Raw genomic sequence first — 12,484 nt, forward strand, 5'->3', positions numbered from 1 at the left:
AACAGAGATGCTTGTTCTAGTTCCCAAGAAACAAAGAGATCTTCTGTTGAATCTGACAATTAATCTTGATTGTTGTACAGTCGTCTCAAATAAAACTGTGAAGGACCTCGGCGTTACTCTGGACCCTGAACTCTCTTTTGACGAACATATCAAGACTGTTTCAAGGACAGCTTTTTTTCCACCTACGTAACATTGCAAAAATCAGACATTTTCTGTCCAAAAATGATGCAGAAAAATGAATCCATGCTTTTGTTACTTCTAGGTTAGACTACTGCAATGCTCTAAATAAACTTTAGTTAGTGCTAAATACGGCTGCTAGAATCCTGACTAGAACCAAAACATTTGATCATATTACTCCAGTGCTCCCTACACTGGCTTCCTGTTAAAGCTAGGGCTGATTTCAAGGTTTTTCTGCTAACCTACAAAGCATTACATGGGCTTCCTCCTACCTATCTTTCCGATTTGGTCCTGCCGTACATACCTACATGTACGCTACGGTCACAAGATGCAGGCCTCCTAATTGTCCCTAGAATTTCTAAGCAAACAGCTGGAGGCAGAGCTTTCTCCTATAGAGCTCCATTTTTATGACGTGGTCTTCCTTATATCACCCACCACTGAGACCTGTATGCTCTAGTTGGCTGGCCCTCACTACATATTAGTCGCCAGACCCACTGGCTCCAGGTCATCTATAAGTCTATGCTAGGTAAAGCTCTGCCTTATCTCAGCTCACTGGTCACGATAACAACATCAACCCGTAGCATACGCTCCAGCAGGTACAGTATATCTCACTGGTCATCCCCAAAGCCAACACTCCCTTTGGCCGCCTTTCCTTCCAGTTCTCTGCTGCCATTGACTGGAAGGAATTGCAAAAATTGCTGAAGCTGGAGACTTATATTCCCCTCACTAACTTTAAACATCAGCTATCTGAGCAGCTAACCGATCGCTGCAGCTGTACATAGTCCATCTGTAAATAGCCCACCCAATCTACCTACCTCATCCCCATATTGTTTTTATTTACTTTTCTGCTCTTTTGCACACCAGTGTCTCTACTTGCACATCATCATCTGCTCATCTATCACTCCAGTATTAATTTGCTAAATTGTAATTACTCCGCTACTATGGCCTATTCATTGCCTTACCTCCTCATGCCATTTGCACACACTGTATATAGACGTTCTTTTTTTCTATTGTGTTATTGACTGATGTGTATCTCTGTGTTGTTGTTTGTGTCGCACTGCTTTGCTTTATCTTGGCCAGGTCGCAGTTGTAAATGAGAACTTGTTCTCAACTAGCCTACCTGGTTAAATAAAGGTGAAATAAAATAAAAATAAAATACAAAAACAAATCAATTATCTTCCGAGATATCCAGATTGAGTAATTATGTTGATATATGTTGTTGTGGAAAGGTTACTTTCCAGTGAAGACGACAAGCTATGTTACTGCTGCGTAAGTAGCTATGTTGTTTATATATCAGTTTGTAAAAGTATGTCGAAAAAAACTGGCTCTGCTTTTGTGCTTTCTGGAGTCAATGAAAAAACAAAAATCATTTGAATCTCTAACACTAGAGGGCGATCAGTAGCTTTATTATATATTGTCGTGTGTTCTGCAGCTTGGTCAAACGTAAAACGGCCATCTCAGACCCGCCCTACATCTGTTTAATTTTGGCCATACCTGTCCTGTACATGCTCTGCATACATTATAGCTACAGTACTGTGTGGTGCGTGACGGCATAAACTGGACACTTATTATGAAGGATTTACCACAAAATGACATACAGAATCAATGTCTATGGGATTTACTCACCGTGGAGAGACCATGGTGGAGAGGCACATTCCACAGTTCCATTGGATTAATTACATGGCTCTGTCTATGTCTCTCTGTATAACCCTTAATTAAATGTGCTTGCTGAAAGCAAAGTACAACTTTACAAACTGTTCATCCTTCTTATTTCTTTCCACTGCCACCTGTAGACTCAAAACCGTAAAAACACTAAAAACATGCAGGCAGTGTACTAGAAAACACTTTTTGATACTACTAATGCTTTTCACACTACAACCATATTGTAGTGGAATTGTTAGGTTAGATTACTCGTTGGTTATTACTGCATTGTCGGAACTAGAAGCACAATCATTTCGCTACACTCGCATTAACATCTGCTAACCATGTGGATGTGACAAATAACATTTGATTTGATATTTGCATAAATCACAATGCATTTCAAAGGCCATAGACCTGAATGGGGAAACCTTGCCACGTAACTAGTCTTCAACCGTTTAAGCTGGAAACTCCATTGAAACTTTAAAACATGCAGACCGGTCTGGAATGGTGTACTTGTATATAGCTTCTTTTATACCATTTATACTTTTTGAACTATAACCATTTTAAATGTACATAAAAGCTCCATAGGTTTGAATGGGTAGTGTTTGAATTCACCACTTATCTTGAACCATTAAAGCTACCAAAACCAAAATGACTTTAAAATGCGCAGACTGGCACTAGTACACTATTGTTGCTTGAAAAAAAATGGTTATTCTACGTATACTTTTCAACCATATTTGCATAAATCCAACTGTATTTCAGGTGCCATAGACTTGAATGGAACAAATTCCGGTCGCTACAAGTCTTCAATCGTTTTAGCTACAAAATGGCCATCAAACTTTCAAACGGGCAGACTGGTTGGTGGGTGCTGAGCAATGTTCGTTCAAATTTTTTCGTCAGTAAGCAAATTTCAGGTCTGCTGATCGCAAACTTGAACGTTGTGAAAATTCTGTACAACTTCTGTTTACACTGAGGCTGTACCCGCTTTACGTTACAGTTATAACAGTGGCCAAGTAGGCTACTGTAGCTATTTGATCATAAAGTAGGCCTACCAGAGTGGCCTACCATCAAAAACAATGGAGAAAATGCACCACATAACATTTTAACATGGAAATAGCTGTTCTATCATTCAGCCTACAGTAGCAGCAAATGTGTGGCCTACATTCCATGAGACTTTTGAGGGAAAAAGCACGCAGGGCTTGATATTAACCTGTTTATCCACTTGTTAATCAGACAAGGAGGTGACTGAAAATGTTGTGGTGTTTGATGCAAGAAACCACTTTACAAAATAAAATGCATTATGGTTCCCATACCATTATTACAGAGAATAAGATCAATTATGCTACCGTCTGTCTATTGGCTACTTAGTTTATTTAAGACCGTCTCAAAATACAACACTTCCCCTTTAAGACAGAAAAAAGCTATTTTCAAAGATGGCTAGAAATGCACATATTTTGTGCTCTTTAGGAAGCAACCACTCCCCCATTGTTGACAATAAATTAGCTATAACTGGGCTAATAACTCACTAACTAGCAAAGAATATGATCAAATGTGCTTAGGTGGCATGCAGCATTCGATTTGATCTCAAAACAAGTGGTTCTACTCACAACCGCTCATACTGTAAACACAGTCCAGTTCAAAGTGAATGGCACAGATCCATATATGGTAATGGCTATTTGCATGTAGGTCTACTGCAGCTCTGATTGGTTATGGCGCACCAGTCTGTGTAGAGTACGGGCATGAGTCATGCCTGTCAATGCAATAGAATCCTAATCCAATGCGCTCTGCCTACAAGAAAATCCCTTGCACAGTTAGCTTAGCCTACAAAGTGAAACAAATGTTTTGTTTCGGTATGTTGCATTGAAAGTGGCTAATATTGCATTGACTGGATCACAATTCCCACAGTTGAGATAAACGTTGATAGTGTTAACTAAAGGGGAAAATTCTAGAAAGTTGACTGAAGTTCAATCTCGTGCTTCTCTGCGTGGGCTGATATTTCTTCTTCGTGGCAGTCCGAGGGGAGCTGGGCAACCGCTCACGAACGCAGGTTAGAGGGTACATTGTTTCTGAGTGAGATTCAGTTTCTTGTGGAGAATGAGAGGGCAGGGTGTAACTATAGCAACTCACCGCTGAGCCATGTAGCGTCGGGGTCGTGCACATGAAAATCTCCTCCGAAGACGTCCTCAATGGTGACTTTCTTCTTGAGGGCAAGGCTATCATCTGCAACTACCAGTGGAATATATCAAGAGAACAAAACAATGGAAGAAGACATAATTAATAAGTTACAGCAATATGATAATGTTAAGGTTCAATTCTCATTCACATGACTTACCTGTAACTAAAAAATGGATCTGGCCATCTTTATTATCTGGTTGCTGTCAGTCAGACAGTACTCTGACATAGTAATACATTTACAGTCTTCCTTTGTGACTTGAGCAGCCTTCAGCTGCAGGGAAGTGAATTTTCAATTTCCCAAAAACTTTTATATTTTACTTCTCCTGCCACAAGTTGCCTGAGCGGTCATAAAAACAGACCAGAAAACGTCTGGCAGAGTCAGACTATCACGTGTATTTTCTGTCTCTGGAGATTGTAGGACTTCCAGCAGCAGTTCCCAACTCACAGACGCAGCAATTACGGAGAGGTTACAAAGGAGAAATAGACACTTGGCCCAGGGTAACTCTCTATTGATCCACCAGCATCGATTCACTGCAGCCTGGACAGTTTTTCAAGCAGCCATAACTCCCTCTACCCCCAGCTACACAATCCCTTCTGCAGTTGACAGCAAAACTGCAGACCAGACAGGGTGGACAACAGAGGTAAAAGGTTGAATTATATAGAGATGGTGGTGTGTGTGCCTTTCAACCCCATATGCCCACGGTCTGGGAGCCATACAGTCAGTGCCTTTGCAAGTCTATACATTTACACATTCTCTTCATCTTCTGTAAATGACTATGGAGAGGGATTCATTCCCAACATGTGGAAAACAGCAGCTCTGATGCACTGCCAATTATACAAATGACTAGAGCTATTACTGCATAATCATTTCCATTAAACGACACTGAATGGCGTTATACATTAAATCCCCATTACCTTGCGAGAGGATGACCTCACCTCGTCTCTCTGAAAAACCAATACGCAATCTCCAAGCTGACACATTATCATCAACTTCTCTACTCCTGGCTGTCTATGAATGAATGGGCTTATGAAATTAAATGACCCACTGGGCTGTCTGCTAGCAAGGCCAATTGTAATCCCTCTCAATCTAACTAGAAGTTTTCATTTGGCGGCCTGACTCCGGTATAAGTATGTCTTGATTTAAAGGGGCAATCTGAAGTTGCTACATCTATTTTGGGACTTATAAATTCATGATATGTACCCGTTGATTCCTGAAGAATATAACTGATAAATGTCTTGTGAGCTTAGTTCAACTGTCGTACCCCACCAGAACCCAAAATATAAGCTTGTTTATTACAATGTTTTTAAACTAAGTAAATGTGAACAAACACTGCATAGCCTGAAAACATGGTCAAAACTATCATGTTGATATCATGGAAGGTCAGTCCTTGCATAGCTCTGTCTATGAATTTGAGAGTGGTTATATTTCTCCAGACCCACCCTGCAGCTTTTTAGCGAAACAGTGTCTGGGAGACGGAATTATACAACATTTGTTTGAGAAGTGATAATGTGTCTGCAGTGTTACGTATTTGATGGTGTGTGTGGTGTAATCTAGCCGATTGTAATGGGTGTTTCTAAGTGTGTTTCTGTTATAATATAACTGAGTGTGTTTGTGTTATTACAAATTTAAAATCTTAATTTGATCACCCTGTTGCAGGAAAACGTTCCTGTGATGCAGAAAATAATGAACTTGCACTGTATTTTAGGTTTAAAAAGACTTCTGAAGTTTGTCATTTCCACTTTGAAATGTCAGACTTTTATTATGAAAAATGTGCCAGCCCCTACAAAATGTCAATTAATTATAATCCACATAATAATTCACATTTCCTGTTGCTGCAGTGTTATTTTCCTACTGTAGCAAACTGGCTCAAATTAAGATCCTACATCTGTAGGATATGGTGTGGTGTTTGTAGTGTTCAGTAGCGGAGTGTAAAAGTGAATGCAGATTTATGTGTTACGTACTTGGGGTGAGCACGATGACAGCGGTGACGATCAGAGACAAGATGATGCAGATGACCAGCAGGGCGATGACTATCCCCTTCCAGTTCCTCTGTGGAGGGGCACTGCCCACCAGCTCCTGCAACACAAACAAACACACATTAAAGTTAATAGGGGTCAATTGGGAGAAAGGGAGGGGAGGCACTGACTACTTGTGTTACTACTGCAGTACTCCTGTGATAGGCTCTCAGCCACACAGCTGTTGAAAGAAACTAGTGGGAATCTAAGTGACAGAATAAACTCTGAAGGTGGAAATGACAGGAAAAAACAAGAATATGCTGAAGACAGTTCCTTATGTTAGCGTGTACCGCATTGGGAGATCCAGATAACCTGGACACATCCTCAAAGTATTTCACCCGAGGCTTCTATGACCCCTTTACCGTAATACGCCTTTCCTCTCCTACAAGCAACGCCAAACAGAGGCTAGATGGTCTATATATGAAACCCTATCACTCTAAACATATACAGTCAAATCCAAGTGACATACAAAACTTAACTATACCCCTATGGTGTAGGCTGAGGCAGATAATTCACCGCACAGTTACACCATCTCATTTGCACATGTAAAAAGCCCAGCATGATATTACACACCCTATTCATTGACAGTTGTGGTAAAGCAAAATGGAGATTGGTTCATGAGACAAGTGTGAGTGTCCTATAGGTGAATCAGACTATCTGTTGGATTGCTACTATATCTGTTGGTATCCAAGGCTGATTCTAGCCCAGTTCCAGTTCTGAAAGTGTTTTAACCAATTCCTCTGACTATCAAGGCATGACAACAGAGTTGGCTAAAGTACAGATATCACAGAGATCTGGAAGTAGGCTAGACGTATTGATGCAGAGAGCCAGTACTCTTGGACCCTGTACAGCGTCTCATCGTTAAGGTCTGTGTCTCTCTCCTCTCCACTGAGCTCTGAGCAGTGGCTGGAGCATAGCGTGTCACTGTGGGCAGATAGAGATCAGGCTTAATTAGGAACAATGCAATCAACAGATCTGGATCAATATGGATCAGTGTTGCTCGGCATCTTTCTGTATGAGGCTATGGTGGTGGTAGTGACTCATGTATGTGTGTGTGTGTGTGTTAGGGTTGTCACGGTAGAAGCATCAAGATACTACGATACCAGATTTACCTTGGCAGAAAAAAAGAACACGAAGCAGACCAAACTCTATGGTTCTTAAAACCTTTATGTAAAATATTGTGTGCTATAGCTTGCAAAATATCCAAATGTGATTCTGAGTGACACCATAAGGATGGTTTTTCCAACATTAGGACTGTTTTGCTCAAGAAATTAAAAGGCAATTCTGCCATTTGTCAACGTCATATTCAGCCTCTCCGCGAAACCAGTGTCTACATAAACTCAGCAAAAAAAGAAACGTCCCTTTTTCAGGACCCTGTCTTTCAAAGACAATTCGTAAAAAGCCAAATAACTTCACAGATCTTCATTGTAAAGGGTTTAAACACTGTTTCCAATGCTTGTTCAATGAACCATAAACAATTAATGAACATGCACCTGTGGAACGGTCGTTAAGACACTAACAGCTTACAGATGGTAGGCAATTAAGGTCACAGTTATGAAAACTTAGGACACTAAAGAGACCTTTCTACTGACAGGATGGCAACAACAACTGCCCGAGTTACACCAGGAATGCACAATCCCTCCATCAGTGCTCAGACTGTCCGCAATAGGCTGAGAGAGGCTGGACTTAGGGCTTGTAGGCCTGTTGTAAGGCAGGTCCTCACCAGACATCACCGGCAACAACGTCGCCTATGGGCACAAACCCACCGTCGCTGGACCAGACAGGACTGGCAAAAAGTGCTCTTCACGGACAGGTCGCGGTTTTGTCTCACCAGGGGTGATGGTCGGATTCGTGTTATCGTCGAAGGAATGAGCATTACACTTCTGTCAACATCTGACTACAGACCGATCTGTTATTGCAATTTGTCATCTATGACATTTCAGATTAAGATATGATATTTTTTAATGAAGTGCACATGTAGTGAAAACATTTTCTAAGTAACTTTAGGTAAGTAAACAATATTTTTCTACAGGGTAGCTTTATTGGATCTTAACTTCTTCCAGTGTGAAGTAATTGATAGCTTGGTAAACTATTTTCAGAGTAGCTTCCCACAAAACACTGACAGTGATTTTTCAAACCCTGCAACTAGTTTCTCGCCCAATGGAGGGTATTTTCTTGCTCCCCCGCGTGCGTCACTGTGAATGTCATACAGTTTGAAAATCACCGTTTAATTTTTTTTTTTTTTACTTTTAATGATGTCATCGGGTAGAACTTTTTAACTAAAGATTTTTTTTCTACAAAAGTTAGAAATGCGAAATCTCACATATGTTGACAATGGTATTGTGCTGGAGATAATGAAAATGAGGTTGAAAAGTGGTGTAGTTGTCCTTTAAATCTGCTCCATGTTTTGTTTCCTTGCCACGATACTTCTGTGTATCGCGATACTGGTATTGTGGCAACCCTAGTGTGTATGTGTGTTTGCATGTGTGTAACAGCTGCAGTTTCTTATATTATTGTTTCTGCGGAGGCATCTCCCACATATTACACTGATAGTGAGATAAGGCTGGAGACTGAGATAGAGGAAATGAATCTGCCTGTGTTATCACCTCCTAATGGAAATGCTCCAACTGTGGATTCATCAGGAAATCACTGTCTGCTGCCCTCTGACCTCCGCAAAGAATAAACAAATGAATAGTATGGTCTGCAGATCAAATGTACAGATCAAGTCCCATAGATATCTACAGTACACTGCAAAGGTTCAGGTGAGAATTTATTACAACCAGTCAATCGTCCATTTTGAACACTCAAAGACCTTTGCACACTTCGAAGACAACCTTTGAGAGCCTGGCATCACTGATCCTAACATCGCTGAGCCTCTCACATTAAATGACTGTCTTTACTGTAGTTTGTTGTCTTGCCAACGTTGTGGTGTGCTGTCGCGCACACTAAACAACGTGGGACACACTACAAGATTCTTTACTTGGTCGCAAAAAAACCATTATGTGATTAGATTGTTAACGCAGCTAGAATAAGCTGTGACTCACAGCAGCCTCAAACGTTTTCAGTCAGACATTCACACCTGTCATACAGAGTTCAAATATCTAGCCAACATTTTGAATTGAATAACATTGCTTGGGAACTTCTGAGCTGTTATGATTTGACACATAGTCTTTGGTTAAAGGCAAGTACAAATGCATACTGGTAGTAGTCATCGCTCCTTCTCGAAAGTCTACACATTCTGGGTGAAGCGAAACAACGTCGTCTCACTGGCTTCTTCTCTGGCGAGCTGTCTTTGTTTTTTACTGATCACTGTTCTCAAAACTTGACGTTGCACACTACGAGAGCATCAAATCAAACATGTTTGAAAATATCGGGACGCCTGGGTCTGCTCAAATACGGGATCGGTAGCCCTCAGAGTGCGTCTCTGACTCGCTCACATTAAACGAGCGTCGGTGATGGCTGCTCGCCCCGAGTAGGCAATGGCATGGGGATTTTGTCTTCAATATCAAAAACTTGTCTGGGATAAGTTTGTATTGTGTAGTGTACACCAGGCTTTAGAGGTAACTGGTAGCCTAGCTTTAAGAGCGTTGGGCCAGTTACCGAAAGGTTGCTAGTTCGAGTCCCTGAGCCAATTTAGTGAACAATCTGTCGATGTGCCCTTGAGCAAGGCACGTAACCCTAATTTCTCCGGTAAATCGCTCAGGATAAGAGCATCTGCTAAATGACTCATATTTTAAATGTTATGGCTCAGTGATAATAGAACCTACAGCAGAAGTAACATCCCACTGGGCACACACTGGTTGAATCAACATTGGATCCACGTCATTTCAATGAAATTACATTTAACCAACGTTAAATTGACCTCTGTGGCCGGAGGGATATCCAATTACATTCTATTCTAACCGAGGAGCTGGGAAAATCTTTGCTCAGCAGAACCATACTAGCCATCTTGATGCCAGTCTAAATAGCCCGTGTGAATATTCAATCTCTCCAGTCTGTAGGCTTTTTCGCCCTTTTGCCTCCTCTCTAGTCTCCTGCTCCCTTCTCCTCCTCTCTAGTCTCCTGCTCCCTTCTCCTCCTCTCTAGTCTCCTGCTCCCTTCTCCTCCTCTCTAGTCTCCTGCTCCCTTCTCCTCCTCTCTAGTCTCCTGCTCCCTTCTCCTCCTCCTCCTCTCTAGTCTCCTGCTCCCTTCTCCTCCTCTCTAGTCTCCTGCTCCCTTCTCCTCCTCTCTAGTCTCCTGCTCCCTTCTCCTCCTCTCCAGTCTACTCCTTCTTTTTACCTCCTCAACATGCTCACAGCAGGGCTGTTCAACACGAGTCCAAGGCGGGCCAGTATGAGCCCCGGAGAAGTAAACAAAATTGGGAATATTTCAGAAACATCCTACACCTCACTTCCTGATGGAAATATGCAAGTATCTTTATACATGCTGCCAACACTAAATCACCTTTTAACAAGAGAGACTCTTTATCTTCTATATATTTCTCTTCTATTTGTTTGTCTGTATTTCTCAGTTCTTGTAGCAACCTGTGTGTCAGTTCACCGTTTCACCAACACCTGCCAGCTGCTGTTGTCATCTGAAACACCTACCTGGTTACTGCTAGTCATTACCATCCATTTCTCATCCTCTAGCAACAATAGAACAAACACTGCTGTGACAATATGTGAATTTAGGCACACTGCCTCCACACAAAACGTACCAGGTTGTTGGTGTATGTAGCCTGAAGACACAGTACCGGTCCTGAATACAAATGATGTGTTGAATGTTCATACTCCTTTAATGCACTGAAAGAGTCGAACTGATGGCAACAAAAAAATACTTTGCCATGTATAAAACATGTAGTCTGATCTGCATAAATTCATTAAATGAGGTTGTACAATATTCTTATGGTGTTCTTCAGCAACTCAACAAAGGGACGAATTTGAGCAAACAAATACTAAATCTACTGAAGTTGATAAAAACGATGTAGGCCTACCAAGACCTCCATTGGCACCAATAACCATCTCACTACAGGAAAACAGACAGTGGCCAGAAAAAACTCCTACAGATGTTCTTTCTGTCCTATCTGCCAACAAGCTATATGCTCCAGCGCTACATTACAAAAACTGGCTTTCACTCATGCACCCTCACCAAAAGGGGGGTTGAGCCCACAAAGAGTCAAGAATACTTCCTTTGAATGCAAGAGAAAGTGCAGAACTCTTGAGTGAGCTTCTTTGGGCATGGCATGGGAATTCTCATCCATTAGGCAGTCCTCGTGTATTAGCCAGCACGCACTGGGTTTGACAACAATAAGAGGCTCCATCAATAAATGAGGACCAGAGCCATTTTCACCCCTGCTGTTTTTAGCAGACATACACCACACCAAAACAAAGCACGCCAGCGTAGTCCATCACTCGCTCTCTGTTTCTCTCTCTCTCAATCAAAAAGAGTGGAAAGTCACAAGAGGGAAAACAACAGATCTTCTTTCCACCACTTTGCCATTCTTCATTCTATTTTCAGGTGTGTGTGCTAAAGTATAAGATTGTGTATCCACCTCACTCTGTATCTCCATCTCTCGCCTAATTCAGACAGAATTGACGGTATGTTTCAGGTTCATATTGTCACGTGTACAAGAACGTGTACAAGAACAGTGTAATGCCTTTCTTGCAAGCGCTTTCCAAACAATGCAGTAATCAATATCCGTAGTACTATAAAATCAAATAAATAAAGTAGAATAAAGTAGAACAAAAACTAACTAAGCTAGCTACAGTTGAAGTCAGAATTTTACATACACTTAGGTTGGAGTCATTAAAACTCGTTTTTCAACCACTCCACAAATGTATTGTTAACAAACTATAGTTTTGGAAAGTTGGTTAGGACATCTACTTTGTGCATGACACAAGTAATTTTTCCAACAATTGTTTACAGCCAGATTATTTTACTTATAATTCACTGTATCACAATTCCAGTGGTTCAGAAGTTTGCATACACTAAGTTGACTGTGCCTTTAAACAGCTTTGAAAATTCCATGTCTTGTCTTTAGAAGCTTCTGATAGGCTAATTGACATCATTTGAGTCAATTGGAGGTGTACCTGTGGATGTATTTCAAGGCCTACCTTCAAACTCAGTGCTTCTTTGCTTGAGATCATGGGAATGCAATTTCCAAATGCCTGAAGGTACCACGTTCATCTGTACAAACAATAGTGTGCAAGTATAAACACCATGGGACCATGCAGCCGTCATACCACTCAGGAAGGAAACGCGTTCTGTCTCCTAGAGATGAATGTGGAAATAAATCCCAGAACAACAGCAAAGGACCTTGTGAAGATGCTGGAGGAAACAGGTACAAAGATATCTATATCCACAGTAAAACGAGTCCTATATCGACATAACCTGAAAGGCCGCTTAGCAAAGAAGAAGCCACTGCTCCAAAACCGCCATACAAAAGTCTGACTACGGTTTGCAACTGCACATGGGGACAAAGATCGTACTTTTTGGA

At 41.3% G+C, this 12,484-nt stretch overlaps 1 protein-coding gene across 3 annotated transcripts in view; it reads right to left on the reverse strand.

Annotated features, from left to right (window-relative positions):
- LOC139376123 (A-type potassium channel modulatory protein DPP6-like) overlaps window positions 1–12,484 on the reverse strand; it is a 117,189-nt gene that overhangs the window by 33,828 nt on the left and 70,877 nt on the right. For all 3 annotated transcript variants that reach the window (XM_071118333.1, XM_071118331.1, XM_071118330.1), the window contains exons 2-3: window positions 5,956–6,070; window positions 3,946–4,044 (exon numbers count right to left, since the gene is read on the reverse strand). In XM_071118333.1, the coding sequence (XP_070974434.1) occupies window positions 3,946–4,044; window positions 5,956–6,070 (214 nt within the window). The remainder of the gene's footprint in view (window positions 1–3,945; window positions 4,045–5,955; window positions 6,071–12,484) is intronic.

The sequence above is a fragment of the Oncorhynchus clarkii genome, chromosome 20, assembly GCF_045791955.1.
Source record: "Oncorhynchus clarkii lewisi isolate Uvic-CL-2024 chromosome 20, UVic_Ocla_1.0, whole genome shotgun sequence".
Lineage (NCBI taxonomy): Eukaryota > Metazoa > Chordata > Actinopteri > Salmoniformes > Salmonidae > Oncorhynchus > Oncorhynchus clarkii.